We start from the raw sequence: 20,967 nt of genomic DNA, 5'->3' as shown, positions 1-20,967 counted from the left end.
AATTTGGAAAGATAAACAAAATAGTTACTTTACAAATTTAGTCTCTAGGCTTCACTATAAATAATCTAGTCACCAAAACCACAATAGCCTCTTCCTGAGAGCAGAATGATAAATGGCCAAAAAAGTATTATTTGTAATCATGTATGTTTTAATAAACTTCTGGTGAAAAAAATTACTGATAAAAATATTAAATTAGGCACAAATGCCATTTAGGGTCCATTTTATTTTACTACTTCTGATTGTGAAAACTTGTTGGTGTCTTCCCTCTCCTTCAGAGTCTATCCTTGATGACCAAATTTGCTGACCACAGATGAAACCCTGAGAAAAGTTACAGTGCTATTTTGCGGTGTAGCAAACTCACAACTTCATTGTTCAGTAGCAAATAAACACTAGGATGAAAGGTATATTTTTGCATTATGTTAATACTATACTGACAAAGTAACATCCCAAAATATAAACTCCAATTATCACTATAAAATTCACATTCAGGAAAACTATAATTTAATTCTCATTTAAATCAAGATTCTTCTCCAAAGAAATAGAAATTCTTTCTTCACATGTGAGACTCTTACAACTTAGATTACCAAAAAGTTACACTAAGGATTATCACCTTCAGAATGTTTATAAATATAAGGATCTTAAACAAACTTTCAAGTTCATAAGCAATTCCAGATTCATTTTGAATCTTTTCCTTAAAACCTAAACTATTATAATAGATTATAATTATAATGGAAGACTTTGTATGGAATTAGTTAAAATCTATAGTCAGACATTACTCAAAACTATATGATAAATTTCTGAATGGTACCTGTATCCAGGTTTTCAGAGGAGGAGGACACGCTTCCTTTGGACTAGGCAGAGATGGACTGACATCAGCACTACCATTCGAAATGCTGTCAATATCTACATTGGGTAATACCTAGAACAGAGCACAACATCCAGCTTTCTGTTCATCATTTTGACTCAGATATTTGTCAATCTATACATAAATAACATATATTTAACTTTTTGTTGTGAAGTCAATGGATAAATTTTTTAAATTATGAAAGCATAATTTATAAAATTTGTAAAATAAAAGGGAAACACATAAAATCCTACTATCTTAAGATAACCTCATTTTCACTATTCCTTTTATCTTTTTACTATCCACTTATGCATAGCTAAAATCTAAAATAGTTTCATTCATAATTTTTCATTGTAATTAGGTCACAAAAACCTTATCATGCTTCCATATAGACTTCCTAAGTCTTCATAATTATATTGCAAACGACTATATGATGTTTCAATAAACATACACACCTTAATTATTCAATCATTTTCCTGTTGATAAACATTTAGGATATTCCTATTTCCACTATTTTATATCACTACAAAAAATTTCTTCATATATATATATATATATGTGTATATATATATATATATATATAGGGTTTTTCCCCCTAAACTTTGAATTACTTCATTATCCTAGATAGCCAGATAATAGATTACTTGAGCCACAGGGCATGAATATTTAAGCTTCTTGGTAATTTCTACCAAATACAATCCAAGTGAGCTCTATTTACATCATCAAAAACATAATCAATTATAAGTTTTATCCAACCTTCATCCAAATTAGAGAATATAACTGTTTCAGCAATAACAGCTTTTAAATGGAAGTATATTATTGTTATTTTAATTGCATTATCTTGATAACTAGTAGGATTTAAATTATTCAATTTGCTTGCTTATAAACTGTATTTCCTCTTCTGTAGAGTCTTATTCACAGGCTTTGAATATCTCTGGATTTGCATTTATATTTTCTTATTAATTTATGGAGGCTTTTATATTTAAAAATTAATTCTTCTTAGCATATTCCTTTCATATGCCCTCACTGTGTTGTTTTCCTTTTTATTTAGGAATTTTTTACACATTTAAGTTTTATACTTTATAGATTCAAATCTAGTTTTCTATCACATCTAAGTTTTCTTCATTCACATCCAGGTTTAGCCTCAACTCTGACAAAGATTCCATGCAACCACCTTCTAATTCTTCCATATTTTTCTATTTCCCAGTTATACCTTGGCCTATTGCCTATTTGGAACTCCTCTGCTATACAGTAGGAGTTTGAAGTCTAAAATTGATCTATTTTCCACATTGCTTATCAATTACAACATACATTATTTCATTTACAAGAATCCTACTTCCCACTGATTTATGAAGTAAACATCACATATTACATTCTTTTTTAAATAACCAAGGCTATTTCTGAAATACCTTGTTACAGGACCAGTGCCAAAACACTTTAACTTCTCTAAACTCTTGTTCTTTCAAATATCAAAATGATCCTAAAGTTCAAGTTAAAAAAAAAAAACCCATGGTTTATTTTTTCAATTACAATTTCACTTAAATTATACATTAACTTAGGAAGAATTGACAACTTGAACATTTAATCTTCACATATAAGTTTTCTCTCAATTCATTCATGTCTTGTTATACATGTTGCATAAAGATTGAAGTATTAATTATATAAGTCAAACACATTGTCTTTTTTTAATTAATTACAATATTCTGTTTAATTGTTCCCTTTGGAATTTCATCCAGTCACTTGGATACAAGTCATTGGCTCAGAAAAGGTAGCTTAAATCATGCAGAACAAGGATACAGATGTCATATTAATATCATAGTTTTAAAGAACAAAAGACTCACAATGAAAGCAAAATTTTCATGAAGTAATCTAATAAATTTAAGTACTGAAGTTAAGCCAAAGATTTTTTTCCCTTAAAATTTTCTGTTCATGCATCCTGGCACACCTGCATAGTAAGCTGAGGAGGGTCCTTCTTCTCCGACCTCATTTCTACAACTGCTATGTTAGGTTTCTTTACTCCGGTTTCTGTTTTCTGAGATGATGGAGGGAAAGAAGTAGTCACTGTTACAGGGTGTGGCTTGTTGACAATCACTCCAGCAGGTGGCATGGAATCACTGTTACTCTGGGTTTGTCCTAAAAAATTTGGGGGAAGAAAATGAGCCAACCATTTCAGAAATAAAGGTGAAAACCCATACACAACCTCGAAAGGAAAGCATCCTCTGCAATCACCTTTCCCTCGGTCATCACCACCGTCAACATACTCATCATGTCCTCTTAGCAGCAACTAACATTTACTGGCACTCATATGTACCAAACACTTCACATACACTACCTAATTTAACTCTCAAAATAAGCTTATGAGGTATTAATATTATCCACATTTCACAGTTGAGGAAACAGCTTCAGAAACATAATTTGCCAAAGATCATAATTGTTTGTAAGTGGCAAAAGCCAAGACTAAAATATACTGTCTTATATTGTATTAATTTTATTCTCAAATCTTCATGGAGCATCAATGAACAGAAACAAAAAGAACAATAAAACACTAGTATTTGACTATCAATAAATAGCACGTAGGCCCACTATTTGGTATCTATCATAGCCGTCAAAATGTTGTTAAGCTTTCACTTCAAAAGTTTCACTTGTTTCCTATGTTTCAAAGTAAAGAGGGACAGTACAGTGTACTCATTAAAAGTCCAGGCTCTAAAGCCAGACTGCCTGGGTTTCAATCTCAGCTCCACTCTAGCCAGGTGGCCTTTGACAAATTACTTAACCTCTCTGTGCCTTAGTTTCTTCATCTATATATTCGGCACATTACCATGTGTTCTATAGGGTAGATTAAATATGTTAATACATGCGAAGTACTTAGATCTGTACCTGGCACACAGAAAGGGCTTCATAAGTATTAGTTATTATATTAACAGAAGGTATGTTTGAACATACATTAACTACCAGGTTGACATGCCATTAACCCATAATATCAAAAATTAAAAATTCTCTTTTATGTTGAAAAATATTCATATTTAAATCATTCATCAAAATTAAGGAATAGCAATGACGCTAAAAGAAAAAAAATAGCTAACTAGATTTAAAGGGCTAATGTGAAAGAAAACATGATTTGTTCAGTTTTTAATAATTTTTTTTTTAAGATTTTATTATTTTCATTTTTCCTCTCCAAAGCCCCCTGGTACACAGTTGTGCATGCTTAGTTGTGGGTCCTTCCAGTTGTGGCATGTGTGACGCTGCCTCAGCATGACTTGACAAGCAGTGCCATGTCCGCACCCTGGACCCGAACTGGTGAAACTGTAGGCTGCCAAAGCAGAACGCAAGAACTGAACCATTCGGCCACGGGGGCGGCCCCTTGTTCAGTTTTTAAAATGATGAGTGTGAGAGACCTCAAATAATAACTCACTATGGGCTTACAGTATACAACCACACAATTTTAACTTACGGCAGCCTAGTTCAAAAGGACATATAAGGTACTTTAAAGTACTTCTCCTAAGACGTGATGATATTAAACCAATCAAAATTCTTGCATTCTTTAATTATTATGACTATCTATGACATGTATAAACACTTTTAAATTTCGTTTCATCTATAGCAATGTACTATAAAATACCAAATGAATGTTTCCTGTGAGTGGAATTCCAGCAGGAACCCATCATTTCTGAGACTTCTGTTACACACAGTAAGGCCCTACCCACAAATATAAACAACATGAAGGAAAAGGCAGGTGACTATCATGTCAGCACCATTTTGTAAGTTCTGCTACTCCTGATAAGAACTTAAAATTTACTCCATATATTTTGTTGGGTCTTACCTAAAAGAATTGCCATAGGAATCAGATGACCTTCCAGTGTACCTGAAAAAGTAGGCATTTCTCGGCTTGGACTGAACACATACTGCTGCTCACCAGGGGGCACCACAGCAACAGAACGTTGCAGCTTAGAATCCATCTTTGTGGGTTTTGTTGCATAAGAGTCAGTTTGTGTTCTTATGGACTTGACTTTAGTGCCTGTAATATTCATCAATGGCAGGTATTTAAAAATACTGTTTGAACATCTACTATCCAATCTACAAATACAGCAACTCTTCCTCACAGAAAGATCTCATTCTATATAAAAAAGTTACAGGGTCCCAAAACAGAAGCAACATACAACCCAGGGGTTGGCAAATTTTTCTTAAATGACCAGATAATAAATATTGTAGTCTCGTGGGTCACGTGGTCTCAGTTGCAACATCATAATTCTGCCATCGTAGCATGAAAGCAGTCATAGACAATACAGAAATGAATGAGTGTAGCTATGTTTCAATAAAACTTTACTTATTGAAACAGGCAGCTCACCTACAGGTCATGGTTTCTGAACCCCTGAATAGATGTAACACCTTGTACAACTACTATGACAGAATAGATACAACGACCAGGAAACCAACGTTGAATGAAAATTTGAAAGCATATTCAGACTGTATTATTTAACTCATTAAACTTTTTCTTACAGGTACAAAAAAGTTAATGATCATTTTTGGAGTTGGATTTTTTTTTCATTCTCTCATTACAACTTTACTCATGACATAATTCTGAATAATTAGCCTTTATCCTTTGAAAGTATGTACAGATAATCATATTCTCTAAGTATCAAAACTTTACAGAAGTTAATATCATTATACATTTTTTTCTATTCCTATGAAGTAAATCTATATAGACATTAAATCCTGAATTCTTAAAAAATTAGAAATTTGTCTGATTATGTCTCTTTGGAGAAGATAAGTTTCTACAGGACCTGAGAAAAGTAAAGGAACTTAAAAGTTAAAATTAAAAATTAAACTTAAAAGAAAAAGAAACTAAAATATTTTTTAAATAACTTCCTGAAATTACTACATTTTTCCTTTTAATAGGTGAGTAGTTTTATGAATCCAGACTTTTAAATATAGTTTCATGACTCCAGGAAGAAAAATTTTATTGCACATCTGTATTTTTTCATCCTGTTCTCTAGTATTTTTTCATTCAATTGAATGAATATTTTTCTTCAGTGTTTATTTAAAATGTATTTTTTTCAGCATTTAAGATGTATTAGGCATTGTTCCAGACACAGGGAATACAGTAGGGAATAAACCAACTGTACTCATGAAGCTTGCAATCTAGTAAGAAAGCAACCAATCAATTAATAAAGACAGTGAAAACGGCTAAGAAGAACAGTAAGGCAGGACGAGGGGACAGAGAGGGAGAGGAGATCATTTTTTGGACAGGATGGTCTGGGTAGACCTCTCTGAGGGGCTAACATCTAACAGTAGAGATGGAAAGAACGGCGAGCGTGAACCATGCAAGCATCTGAGGAAAAAATTCTCCAGGTAGAGGAAACAACAGGTACCAAGGCCCAAGGATGAGCACGTGTCTCAGGATTTTTTAGATTTGAAAGTATTTTGAACTTAAAGTTTTTAAGATTTGAAAGTTTTTTAAACCTCAAGTTATTTTTTGCAAAGGCTTTTCAAAACCTCAAATATAAGTTAATAGCAAAGCTCCAATTAACAAGAGGAAATACTAAGGTAAGCATCATCTATTAGGGGAAAGATCATCCATAAGCTATATACTTTACTAAAACAGACACCCTATGTGATCACCTCACTTTTAGAAATGAAATGAAAAGAAAACTAAAGCAACTGCCATGGCTCCAACTTCCAGAAAGGATAAGAAAGAAAAATAGTTGGTATCCACTACTTACGGCATATTGTCAAAGTGGCTGGCTGGCCGCTCAAGTACAAATTGAGAAACTTCAAAATGTAACCAAAGTCTACAGACTCAAAATTTAACTAAAAGTTATACTCAAATATACTAGTGAAATGATAGATGTGAGTTAAAACACACAGTGACAAATGAAGGTTTTTTTGGTTTTTTTTTTTGAGGAAGATTAGCCCTGAGCTAACTGCTGCCAATCCTCCTCTTTTTGCTGAGGAAGACTGGCCCTGAGCTAACATCGTGCCCATCCTCCTCTACTTTATATGTGGGACGCCTACCACAGCACGGCTTGCCAAGCAGTGCCATGTCGGTGCCCAGGATCCGAACCAGCGAACCCTGGGCCGCCAAAGTGGAACATGCGCACTTAACTGCTGAGCCACCGCACGGGCCCCTAAAGATATTTTTGGTTGTGTACAAAAGCATCAAAAAAATTTTTTACATTTGCTACCTAAGGCTCTGAGAACAAACAAAACTGTACAAGTCCCTATGAGCACTTCTGTGGTAATACTCAGCTTATGGCTTCTTCCAATTCATACAGAACATGACGAACCAAGGTCTTCAAGAAAATACCTATTTCCCTGGATTATAACTTAAATTGTGCAAGTCTCATCATCTTATGTGAATTTTATCATGGTTTGTCTAAAGGCACCATCTAACCCTAATTCTTCCCACTTATTCCTCTCTTGCACCTTGAATCTGGTCCATTTTTTCCTTTTCTCTTAGAAGGAATTGTTTTTCCATCCCTAAGCATTATATAATTTGAACTAACAAGTAAAAAGCAAAAATTAAACTTCACATATTAAACTGATACCATAAAAAGTGAGGTTTACCACAAAATATGCGGTTCCTTACCTTTAACTCGTTCTATTACTTTTGGTCTCTGTGGTTTGGACTTAGGAGATGGAGAATTAAACCTGAGGTATGGTCCTTTTTTAAGAGTGCTGCGATGGCCCTGATAAACTGGTTTTCCATAAATTTGCAGCATATAATCCTCATCTTGTATCACTGTGGCTGTTTTCAAAAATCCCTAAGTACACAAAGGTATTCAACTCACCAGCAAAATAGTCATTAAACACTTGTCCCCTATTTCTAAAGCCTCTTTTTGCCAGCTTAAGTACGATATTAAGAATGATCTCAGAAAAGTCCTTGATGTTAATGGCTCTTAAATTTCAGATACAGCTTTCAAACAATAGTTTATAGTTTTCAAAAGCATGAAAATCATGCTACCAAGAAACATGAAAGTTCTTACACTACTAAATATTTTTAGCACCAAAAAGTAAAGTTTAAACACACATTACATATTAATTACATTCAAGTACAATAATACAGTATAAATCAAGCCTTTAAAGGATTTTGTGCATTCTTGATCCCGCCTTCAATCATAATCTAAATGCCACAGAAAGGTAGCATTTATTGAGCATCTAACACATCCAAAGCTTGAAGTAGATGCTTTATTAATCTGCCCAACAATGTTTGGCACTAAGAAAGTTACAGCCTCGTTAGAGCAGCCAAAAACATTCCCTCTGTAGTATACAGGACCCTGCCTCATGATCATGAGGCACTAAACAGACATTTGTTAAACTGAGAAATAAACAAACAAAAAATATACATACACACACACACAAGAATGAAATACAATTCTGAGTACCATGAACTAGAGAATCTAATTTTTGAACTAGATGATCTCTAGATATACCTGCTATAACTAAAATACTCTAAGTCTGGGATCTCAGAAGGAATTATGCATTTTGTGCAGTGCTTCCCACATTATGGATATCCAAAACCTTAAATATCAACAGTTTAAAGAGAGTTTCCATTTGTATAGTCCTTCACATTTTTAAAACATTTTCATACTCACGTCATCATTTCTATCTTACAGGGAATGACTGATATAATGCAACACCTACGGCACAAGCCCAGAGGAGGCTCTTACTTCTCTTCTCTCTTTCTGTGAGCCTGCAGCAGGCTTGCTCCTCACAGGAGGATTTCTAACATACTCCTCTTTTTGTTTCTGACAATGTTTTCTTGGAATTAGAGAATTGTTTACTGTTTTGTCTTGCGTGTTGGTTTTAATATCTTTACTCATATTCTGAGCTTTCCTGGTCCTCTGATTCTTCTGATCAAACCTCTTTTGTTCATAGTCTTTTCTTGCCAGTTCATCCTTAACATAACCAAAATTAAAATTACTTAAAATTTAATCCAAGTAGCAATGCCTTCACATCAAAAGTATTAGAATTTATTTTCTGTTATAGAAATACAATTGAGCAGCTTTAAATGTTTTATAAATAAATGATACTGGCTTATATATGACTAAAAATTCTCTGGAAGAATAAACAAAAAACTAAAAAGACTGGTGTTTTACGGAGCAGGGGAATGAGAAATAGATGAGGCACATGGGTAGGAGGGGAACTTTTCATCATAAACTTTTTTACATTTGTTGATGTTTGAACCATATGCCTGTAGTAACTGTTCAAAAAATTAAATTAAAAAATAAGTTTCTGGGGCCGGCCCCGTGGTCAAGTGGTTAAGTTCGCGCGCTATGCTTTGGTGGCCCTGAGTTTTGCCAGTTCGAATCCTGGGCACGGACATGGCATCGCTCATCAGGCCATGTTGAGGTGGCATCCCACATGCCACAACTAGAAGGACCCACAGCTAAAAAATACACAACTATGTACTGGAGGGCTTTGGGAGAAAAAGGAAAAAAATGAAAAATAGCAATCTTAAAAAAAAAAAAGTTTCCAAAAAAGTAACCCACTTTGTTATAAAACTCTGAAATAAATATTTATAAGTTAAAACTGCATGAAGTTTTAAACAAATATATTTTGCATAGAATTCCTAGTAATAGAATGACATACATTGCTACTTGTCTGCAGAGCCAGAGCTGATCTCCAAGTCTTCTGACTCTTAGTTCAACTTCTTTTCTGGTGCATCATATAATAGCTAATATAAACTCTTCCTAAATGCATTAGAGATATGTATTCTCTCTTTCTTCCTGAGGAAGATTCGCCCTGAACTAACATCTGTTGCCAATCTCCCTCTATTTTATATGTGGGTCACTGCCATAACATTGGCTGACGAACGACATAGGTCCATGCCCAGGATCTGAACCCACGAACCAGGGCCGTCGAGGTGGAGCAAACGAACTTAACCACTATGCTACAGGGCCAGCTCCAAGATATGTATTCTTAAACAACAAAGTTTAAAAATATATTTCAATGTTTATTGCTATGGAAACTGAACTGACATTTCATCTTGCTACCATTATGAGTAAGCATATACTACAAACATCTTACAGTCAGGAAGAAAACACTCTGCACCCCAAGATAAAAATAACAGGGTTACCCTGTTTAGTTCCGCTCCCTCAAATATATAAAATTTTAAGAATTTCCTGTAAATTATTGACACGGTAATAAAAATAACTCTCAGATTTTTGTAATGCTAATGTCTGAAGATATACCATGAGCTTTGTGGATGAGGGAAAGTGGCAGTTTTTCTATCTGGAATTGACTTCTGTAAACGCAGTAACCTCAGAAGGCTTACAGGGTATTATCCCTTTAAGTAACTTTGGTGATTTTCCTTTGGTAAGCCAAGGCTTCCAAATCTGCTGCCTTGAAATGTTTTTACAAGTATACTTCTTCCTTTTCTAAAGGCTTTTAGTAAAGTTTCTTTCATATTTCTCATATTTTAGTTATTGTCCAACAACTTGCCAGATAAGAGCCATAATATAATTTATGAGACAAAGCATTTGTTAGATAAAAGTTATTACTAAATATAAAGAGGGACAGAATGAAATTAAGAACTATAAGTGGACTTATATATAAGGAATATTTTGAGAATAAGCATGATACTTATAAATTTGAATCAATGTCATCTCCTAAGAATTTACTTAATTCTGTTTTTTCCAATTCCTACCTGAATTTCTGCAGAAATAGTTTTAATCCACTCATCCACTGTCTTTCTGATCCGAATCTTCTCTGACAGCTCTCTACAAAAGAGAGAAAAGAATTTTCTTAAATTAGCATTTAACATCCTGAGAACAGGACGTGGATCAGATCTCTTATCTGGTTTTGAATCTACTATGTAGCCCAACATCCTTCACCTGCAAAGGAAAAACCAATGTTATTAGTTTTCACCAAATGTTTGAAAAGCACATGAAGATCCCAGATGATATGTACCAAAGAGAGAAAAAAAATTAAAGGGAAAATTTACATCTGTAAAAAGTAACAGCAACATGTATATATCTAAATTCCAACTTTATAGTAAGTCCACATAGTCAAAAGTAATAAAGAACCTTTTCTAAACATTAAAACACATTAAGCAAAACGAAATGCTTAGGGAAAAAAATAAGGAAGCCTGTAAAACTGGCAGTTTCATAAAGAACCTTGGGTTGCCAACATGTCTTACCCGTTGGTATATAGAGCATTGATAAATGAATACACGGCAGCTCCATCCTTTGCACGAATAATGGCTTCCAGGTTTTCTTCAAGTACTTTTTTATTGTTCTGGACTCCTCTCAAAATCTTCTCAGCATCTTTCAATACAGATCTTGTACTGGTTTTTTGAAGCTTAATGGAATTCTGTGGAAGATCAGCAAGCCTCGACATAATCAGAGATTCTTTCGGCTTAAAAGGAAACAAAGGCAAAAATGTCACCATGTAAAACTCATATTAATTACATTAATACAAACAAGAGCTACTACTCTGTTTGGGGCTATACACTACGCCCATATATTCAAAAGACTCAGTTTGTCAAAATGAAGAGCCTATAAAAGAATACTTGGCAATTCAGTTTTCTTTCCATTTAGAAGTACTACTGTGAATGTTAAGTGAAACAGGGCTGGGAAGTCCACAGAAGTTCTGCGCAGTCCAGTGGCCAATAAAAGCTGTTATCTGGCGAAGAAAGCTAAAACAAATTAAGAGCAAGGTGGCTCTAGGTATGCACAGTAACACTGTGGACTAGATAAACAAGGGCCAGTCAAAGTTCTCCTCTGCTTCCTCCCTCTCCAACAGAAGCTGGAAAGCTAAAGGTAGTCACGTGGCTCAGTCCTAGACTGGGAGTGATAACAGAAATCACCTGGTGAGGGCTTCTGGAAAAGTTTTGTAAATAGAACAGACTGGGCTGACACGTCCTTTTCAGTGCTTTATCTTCATTCTTCCTCTTGCTTTCCATCTTGATAATGTTTTTATTTCTCCATAATTTTTACCATAACTAATCATCAATTTTAATAACCTATTCCTGCTTTACCTGGAGTATGCCATTTGTTTCTTTCCTCTTTTGGCCAAGATCATAAAGAACATCATCAGACTTCTGCACAGTCACTTTAGCTGCTCCTAGTTCTTCATAGGAAGGAAATCTTTGAGGGGACAGAGTGTCAGTGCTGTAAAAGATTTAAAAATAAAGTTTCCTGAGGCTGGCCCCATGGCTGAGTGGTTAAGTCCACGCACTCTGCTTCGGCGGCCCAGGGTTTCACCAGTTCGAACCCTGGGCACAGACATGGCACCACTTATCAGGCCATGCTGAGGCAGCATCCCACATGCCACAACTGGAAGGACCCACAACTAAAAATACATAACTATATACCAGGGGCTTTGGGGAGAAAAAGGAAAAATAAAATCTTTAAAAATAAATAAAGTTTCCTAAATTGTCATAAATTCAGTAAACATTTGATTACATAAAACTTTGATACATTCTTAGTTATAAATTACTAAATGGTGTCCTATTAAAATTATACAATGAAATTAATCATTATGTGATTAAACTTGAAAACACAGAAAATTACAAGAGACAAAATTACTCTTTCTTTCATATTTCTCTGACCAGACTGGTATAGGCGTCATAGGAAAAGAGCAGAGAAAGGTTTTGCTTTGAAGAAACTAACATGCAGAAACACTTTCAGAATCACAAAGTAAGAACCTCTAAAAATCCACTCCTGCATAAGAGAAAAGAGAACACTGGCAAAAACCGTCAAAATCAGCTTTTTCATAACTCTGGAAGTTAAACAAAGCCTTACAACAACCCAAGGAACATTTAATCAAGAAAGGGCTGACTCTTGGTAAAGATAGCAAGCGTTATGGCATTTTTAGTTTGCCCCGTTCCCAGAACCCTCTCCCCAACTCCATGGTAGCCTTGAAAATCAAGAGCCTCACAACCACTGTAGCTGTGAGAACCAACAGCCTCACAGCCACTCAAACGAGCAGAACAGGTCTGGAGCTCCTCAAAAAGTCCCATTCCCAAGGTTTCTCTTTATTTGACCTGACTCAGAGCTAGCTCAGTGAGAAACCCTATCTATCCCTAGGTCATTTTTCAAAAACAGTGGCAATCATTTAACATCTCAGCTGCCTGAGGTGGCCATTCCAGTTGAGGTGAACAAGAAGGGTGCCAATAAACTAAAAGTCTGGGGAATGAGATGTCCATGGTAGAGCACTAAAAAACTCCAACATATTACTGGGGATCTAGAAGGTCACATGCATGTACAGGGCTATGCGCATGCCCAAGAAAGGCCTGAGAAGGGCCTAACCTCTCCTGTCTGGCTGACCTTGAGGCTCTGTGCAAGTAGGAAGCTACGGTTGAGACAGATTTACAAACTGCTGGAGCACTGAAGGTGTGCCCCAACACACATGTGCGAGAGCGCACACACACACATATCCCCCTGGCAAAGAGAGGGAGGCTTATTTGTTCAAGGGAGTTAAGGAAATCTCTTTCTAATCACTAGCCGACTTAGCTAACCAAACAGAGACTTGCTGTACATGACAAAGAATACAGACTTTACAGAATTAATCCAGAAAAGTCACTAAACAAAAGGCAATAACAAGAATGACAATAACAAATCCTGGAGGGTGGAAGAATCTGATTTCCAGAGTTTCCATGTTATATTATTTAAAATGTCCAATTTTCAACAAAAGGTTATGAGACACACTAAGAAACAGGATAGTACAGCTCATACACAAGAAACAGCATAGTTAATGGAACTGTCCTTGAGGAACTCCAAATATTACACTTACTAGACAAGGACTATAAATTAGCTATTACTATAAGAAACCACGTTCAAAGAATTAAAGGAAAGTATAAGAACGAAGTCTCCCCAAATAGAGAATATCAATAAAGAAATAGAAACTGTTTTTTAAAAAGAAAGAAAAAAAGAACTAAATAGAAATTCTGGAGTTGAAAAATACAATAACTGAAATGTAAAATTCACCAGAGAGGCTAAACAGCATGTTTGAGTTGGCAGAAAAAGAAACAGTGAACCTGAAGATAGGTTAATTGAGATTATCCAGTCTGAGAAACAGAAAGAAAAAAGAATGAAGAATAATTAAGAGCCTCAGAGACCTGTGAAACACCATCAAGCATATCAATATACCACGTAGTCCTAGGAGAGGAGAAAGGTTATTTGTACTATTTAACTAAATAAAGAAATAATGGCCAAAAACTTCCCAAATTTAATGAATATGAATCCACTCATCCAAGAAGCTCAACAAATTCCAAGTAGGATAAACTCAAGGAGATCCACACATAGACACATCAGAGTCACTGTCAAAAGCTTAAGACAAAGAAGGAATCTTGAAAGCAGCAAGAGAAAAATGACTCATCACATACAAAGTTTCCTCAATGAGATTAACAGTTAACTTCTCATTAGAAACCATGGAGTCCAGAAGGCAGTGAGACAACATATTCAAAGTACTGAAAGAAAAAGAATGTCAACCAAAAATGCTATATCCAGCAAAACTGTGCTTCAAAAATAAAGGAGAAATTAAGATATTTTCAGATAAACAAAACTGACAGAATTCATCACTAGCAAACCCACCCTCTCAGGAAATACTAAAGGGAGTCCCTCAGAGTGGGATAAAAGGATACTAGACACTAACTTGAATCCATATGAAGAAATAAAGAACACTGGTAAAGATTAACTACATAGGTAAATATAAAAGACAGTATAAAATGTATTTTTGTTTATAACTCATTTCTTCTCCTATCTGATTTAAAAGACAATTGCAAAAGCAACAATAATAACAAAGCTGTGCAGATGTGCTTATAATGTATAAAGGTAATTTGTATGACAATAACAGCAGAAAGAAAGGGGAAGGGAATGAAGCTATACTGGAACAAAGTTTTTGAATTCTACTGAAATTAAACTGGTATTAATTCAAACTAGATTGTTTTAAATTAAGATGTTAATTGCAATCCCAAGGGCAAACACTAAGAAAATAACTCAAAAAATATAGTGAAAGAAATAAGGAGGCCGGCTACCTGGCCTAGTGGTTCAGTTTGGCGTGTTCCACTTCAGTGGCCTGGGTTCAGTTCCCAGGAGTGGACTTAAACCACTCAACAAGCCACGCTGTGGCAGTGAGCCACACACAAAATAGAGGAAGACTGACACAGATGCTAGCACAGGGTGAATCTTCCTCAAGCAAAAAGAGGGAGATTGGCAAGAGATGTTAGCTCAAGGTCAATCTTCCTCCACGAAAAGAAAGAAAAGAAACAAGGGAATTAAAACGTTACATTAGAAAATATCTACTTAACACAAAAGAAGGCAGTATAAAGGAATAGTAGAATTAAAAAAAGACCTAAGACACATGGAAAACATATAGCAACATGGCAGACACAGATCTTACTTTATCAGTAATTACATTAAACGTAAATGGACTAAAACTGTACTTTGTCTCCACATGAAATTACTAAAAATGTGGCTCTTTTAGTTATTACTGTAGTTTTCATGACATTCAAGATAAATAAAATTATCATGGCCTAAATTGACTAGATTTTTAAAAAACTTTTATAATGTAAAATTTCAAACATACAAAGAAGTAAAAAGAATAGTATAATGACCTCCATATATTCTTATTTAAGTAGAATAATCATTGACTCTTGACTATCTTCATTTCATCTACACTCTCAACCCAGTTTCTCCTACCTTGCATTGGATTATTTTTATTTTTTCTTTTTTAAAGATTTTATTTTTCCTTTTTCTCCCAAAGCCCCCCCAGTACATAGTTGTGTATTTCTAGCTGTGGGTCCTTCTAGTTGTGGCATGTGGAATGCCACCTCAGCATGGCTTGATGAGCAGTGTCATGTCCGTGCCCAGGATTCAAACTGGCAAAACCCTGGACTGCCGAGGCAGAGCAGGTAAACTTAACCACTCAACCGTAGGGCCAGACCCGGATTATTTTTAAAGCAAGTCCCAGATATCATTTTATCAGAAATGAATAATCTGCATTCATTAGAAATTAATAATCTGCAGGGCTGGCCCCATGGGCAAGTGGTTAAGCTCATGCGTTCTGCTTCAGCGGCCTAGGGCTTCACCACTTCAGATCCTGGGGGCAGACCTAGCAGCACTCATCAAGCCGTGCTGAGGTGGCATCCCACACGGCAGAAACAGAAGGACCTACAACTAGAACATACAACTATGTACTGGGGGGCTTTGGGGAGAAGAAGGGAAAAAAAAAAGGATTGGCAACAGATGTTAGCTCAGGTGCCAATCTTTAAAAAAATAAAGAAATTAATAATCTGCATTTTGAGAAAATTAGAAACATTCACTTTATAACTATATTATAGAAAAGAGAGAAGATGTATTAGCAGCACAAAATAGTAACTAAATCTAAGACAATTTAAAAAGCAATGCTATAAATTTATTGACATTCCTAAAGAAATTCTAGAACTGTGAAGAAATTTCTATTCAACATAGCTTTTATTCCAATCTCTTGTTTTTACCTGTCTCTCCTCTCAGGATTCCATCGTATTTTTGACCTAGTTGGTGAGGTTTTGCCCAAAGATTCACTTTTTCTTGTCAAAGAATCATGATTATTCAAAATTTCCTCCAATAGTCTTACATTTCCTACAATAGAAGAAATATGGTATCATTTTTCAAGGACTAATTCATTTCTCTTTTATATAATAACTCATATATATTTGTACTAAATTAGCTTCTTATAATGATTATTTATATATATTATTATTTATACTCAATTCACTTTATTTATAGGCAATAAACACACCATAAAGGTAAAAGTTTAGGCCTGAATATATTTCTATCACAGAAAAAAGGAATTTGAATGAGAAGTATCATCATCACAAAGCCCAGTAAATTAGACAATTTTTATGAATAGTAAAAGAGAGATTTAACTATTTCTTCACAGCAACTATTAGTTGAATCTTCCCTTTAGCCTCATCTTTAATGAGACTATGTAATAACTTTTTTTTTTGGTGAGATTGGTTTGTTTATTAAAGATTTTATTATCTTTTAAATTCCTTAAAACTCTTTAAAAGCATCCAAGGCAAAACTTGAATGCATTTAAATGATTCCAAGAATAAAAGGTTATATTTAACATGTTCACCTACTTTTACTAGAATGGCTATATTTTAAAGATCTGTAACAAACACTTACAAAAGTTCTTGAACTATTAAACAGTTCATATAATAGGACTTTTTCCAACAGAACCCAGTAATGAATGTCAAATTTCTCTGCATTTTATTACTGAAATTCATGCCTCAAAACAACATAAACATTCTCTAAAATGATCGGCCTTACCTTCAGCAAAGCATTATTTATTAATAACAAAACTTGTTCATTAAAGTTTTAAGAAATAACCTGTAGAAGATAGTCATAATAACTATAAATGTATACCTCCAATCCCTTCTACAAAGAATTTTAAGAAGGTTGATTTGCCTAGTAATTATCATTTAAAGAAAAATATTAAAAATAGAGATCCCACTTGATTTACTACTAGGCACATTAGAGAATTATAAATCACGAGTACAGAACATTATAAAGCATGTTCTTAATTTGAGATAGGGCTAATAAAAGCAGTGAGTGCTAATTATCATTGCTTTATTACCTGTATGACCTGACATCTCCATATTTTCTTTTTCTTCCATAGGATTTTCCCTCTTTGCTATTTTATCATCCTTCGAAACGGGTATAGGAGCAAACCTGCGAGGTGCTGGTGTCTCCAAAGGAGATTTCTGTTTATCAAAAATCTTATCATCAATGTCTCTCAAAGGTGCTTTAATAGAAAATAAAGAAAATCATAAATCTAACTTATAAAAAATTTTAAATTGTAGAGTGCTACTCTTCTTATTTTAAAAATAAAACCAGAATTATATGGGATACACAAATTATTAACATATATATAGAAATAACTTCATCCTCACTAGAAATCAAAAGAAATACAGACTATAAACATTTTACACTTACAGCTAATAAATAAGAAAAAAAGTATTACAATATTCACTGCTATTTAGGCTGTGGTGAAAATGGCACAGCCAGAAACTGCTCATGGCAATGGAAACTGATAAGATCTGGCACTAAGTATAGTAAGTCCTAAAATTTTTATGTATTTTGATCTAGTAATCTTACTCTTGGGAATTTATCCTCAGGAAATAACATTAAATATATGATGATTTTCATTACAGTATTATTTATATAGGAAAACCCCCCCAAAACTGCCTGAGTACAACAGGATAACTGTCAAGTAAATTGTGAAGCTGTTATTTAACAGATTATCTTTTTGTCATTAAAAATTAAAATTATGGGGGCTGGCCCATAAGTTTGGTGTGCTCTGCTTCAGTGGCCTGGGTTTGCAGGTTCGGATCCTGGGTGCAGACCTGCACGACTCATGAGCCATGCTGTGGTGGCGACCCACATATAAAGTGGAGGAAGACTGGCACAGATACTATATTAGCTCAGGGCTAATCTTCTTCATAAAAGAAAATTAAAATTATGAAATAACTATGTAAAACATGGGAAATACCTTTGATACGCTAGTAAAAAAGCAGTACAAAATTCTATTTATGCTACCATTACAAGTATATAAAAATGACATATGCCCAAGAAAAAGCATAGAAAAATTAAAAGTTTAATTTGTTGAATTTTTTACTCATTTTTTTCTTTTAATGTTACTGTCTCTAAAATACACAAAGACACAAATTCAGTATACAACCAATGAAACAGATATCTTTTTCCTTTAAAACTCAAGACTAAAAAACCAAAATCATAACCAAGTAATTCTCCAGAACTGAGTAGAAAACAAGTGTCCAGTTCCATAGAAAGTACATGGCTGGGTCATACTGATTTGCTCAGTAAGTATCATTTAAAGAAAAATATTAGAAATGGAGATCCACTTTAGGACTATGAGGCACATTAGAGAATTATAAATCCCGACTACAAACACCCTAGTTCTGGCCGTAGCTCGGACACTCACTCTCAACCAGGTGACCTTGAGCAGGCAAGTCATAACCTTTCCATGCTTCATCTTCCTCCCTTCACAACTTAAAGATGGAGTCATATTACTTCATACCAGTTTTGTAAGGACCACTCATTTGCTTTAAAACATAAAGCAACTTACGAGTATAAGGAATCTTTAATGCCTGTAACACAGCAGTGTTCTAACAAATCAGATGTTGGGGATGTTGTACTACATGGATCTGTATATCATTAAAGGGATAGCCCCTTGATGTTCATTAGTTCATTATTCAAATACTGATAATTTGGAGACACATTTATTTATTTACTTTATCTTTTTAATTTTTCATTTTTTTTATTACAGTAACACTGGATCATAACATTATATAACTTTCAGGTGTACATTGTAATATAATTTGAATTCTATGTAGATTACATCATGTTCACCACCCAAAGACTAATTACAATCCAATCGATTTACTTTAAATTCCAAAGGTTTAACACAAACAAGCTATGTATTCCTTTGTTATTATAAACAAAGATTTTAAAAATTCTATTAAGATAGGCTTGTATTCCTAACTCTTTGAAAATATCTAGAAATAGTTTATAATTATACTCAGGTGGTTTCTCTCCTGACAGAATCAAGAAAAACAGTAAATATGCAGTTTGTCAGAGAACTAGAGAATTGATTACAAGCATTTTGATACTAGCTAAGTAAAATTTTTCTAAATTTGTAAGTGCTTCTGACAATTTATTTATTAATTAAAACCAGAAAGCAGAACATGATCCATAACTTCACTAAATGTATTTCAAAATTACCTAAAAATTACTTGACCTAAAAAAGAACTGATTGTATAAAACAAAGACTTAGTCTCCTGCAACTTAGTAAATAAATTTTCAGCTTATATACCACAGAGAAAATTCACAGCTGACATTTTTTATTCATAGAGAATAACACATTTTTACCTTGTTTGGAAGCAAACGTGTTATATGAAGATAGATTACTGCTAGCAAGGTTTAAATGTTCTGGTTTTACAGAATATTTTTCCACTGCTCTAGGAGCAGGCATAGCAACAGGCTGAAAACGACCAGTCTTGAACGCAGCACTAATGAAATGAGTCTACAAAACATAAAATTATTTTATTAATTTCAAATATTATTTGAAAGAGTTAGAAGACAAAGTACATTGAAATTTATTGGAGAACATGAAAACAATTTATTGGATTTAATAAACAAGGAAAACATATACATTACAGGCAGCTATCCACTGCAGCACAGATGCCACTGGAAGGCTATGGCATCACAAAGACCTGGGTTAAGCCTGGCTTGATCATTTTATTTAGCCATTCTTAACCTCAGTTTCTTCCTTTCTACCTCAGAGATGGCTGAGGGGCCACTGAAGCAGGTTAGGAGAAGACCAGGAAGAAGGGGCCCTAGCCCCAGACCTCGACTTCAACCACAGAATTTAAAACCAGAACATCTCATGTTTTACATCCTAGATCATAAGATTTCATTTGAAGGTTTAAAAACCATTGATAGTAAGCACTCAGATAAATTGTAGCCATGCTTAGTAGCAGCAATAATATATTCATTTACACAACACAGTTTCTAGCACTATTTGTTAAAATACCTGGAATGTATAAGTATCTTACCTAATAAAATTGATTTCAAAAGAGAGTTTTATGCCAGGCAAAAAAAACCCCTAAAAAGATTTATAGTTTTACAGAATTCCTAAAAGTGTGTCGAGATCCCTCTGCATGAAACAGATAAGACAGATTCGATGAATTTCATTTCACTAAGCATTTAATGAACTACTAATATCCCTCGTATGTCACTGAAACTTTAATTTTCCCTGTAACTATAAGTTTTTAAAATAAGATGAATTAGCAAAGATTCCATTCTTCCAAAATCAGAAAGTTAATAAATTATGGGGTTTATTAATGGAAAGATGGACGAATGGCAGACTAGCATTTAAGACTTAGTAGGACCCTCTTCTTAAGAAATCAATGTAGGGGCTGGCCCCACGGCCAAGTGGTTAAGTTCTTGTGCTCCGCTTCTGTGGCCCAGGGTTTTGCCGGTTCAGATCCTGTGTGAGCACCTGGCACTGCTCATCAGGCCACGCTGCAGCGGCATCCTACACAGCACAACCAGAAGGACCTACAACTAGAAGATACAACTATGTACTGGGGGGCTTTGGGGAGAAGACGGAGGAGA

The 20,967-nt window shown here is 34.5% G+C and overlaps 1 protein-coding gene across 10 annotated transcripts in view; it reads right to left on the bottom strand.

Moving 5' to 3' along the window:
- Positions 1–20,967, bottom strand: part of KIAA0586 (KIAA0586 ortholog) — a 117,360-nt gene that overhangs the window by 82,200 nt on the left and 14,193 nt on the right. For 9 of the 10 annotated variants that reach the window (XM_070513689.1, XM_014864293.3, XM_014864292.3 and 6 more), the window contains 11 exons: positions 19,720–19,873; positions 17,408–17,575; positions 16,284–16,407; positions 11,823–11,955; positions 10,983–11,200; positions 10,491–10,563; positions 8,512–8,739; positions 7,431–7,605; positions 4,665–4,859; positions 2,790–2,977; positions 809–919 (listed from right to left, as the gene is read on the bottom strand). In XM_070513689.1, the coding sequence (XP_070369790.1) occupies positions 809–919; positions 2,790–2,977; positions 4,665–4,859; positions 7,431–7,605; positions 8,512–8,739; positions 10,491–10,563; positions 10,983–11,200; positions 11,823–11,955; positions 16,284–16,407; positions 17,408–17,575; positions 19,720–19,873 (1,767 nt within the window). The remainder of the gene's footprint in view (positions 1–808; positions 920–2,789; positions 2,978–4,664; positions 4,860–7,430; positions 7,606–8,511; positions 8,740–10,490; positions 10,564–10,982; positions 11,201–11,822; positions 11,956–16,283; positions 16,408–17,407; positions 17,576–19,719; positions 19,874–20,967) is intronic. The other variant, XM_044773657.2, reaches the window with a different exon arrangement.

The sequence above is a fragment of the Equus asinus genome, chromosome 7 (genome assembly GCF_041296235.1).
Source record: "Equus asinus isolate D_3611 breed Donkey chromosome 7, EquAss-T2T_v2, whole genome shotgun sequence".
NCBI classification, from domain to species: domain Eukaryota; kingdom Metazoa; phylum Chordata; class Mammalia; order Perissodactyla; family Equidae; genus Equus; species Equus asinus.
The sequence above is the reverse complement of the archived record's forward strand: the minus strand, read 5'-3'. Positions and strand labels throughout refer to the sequence as shown.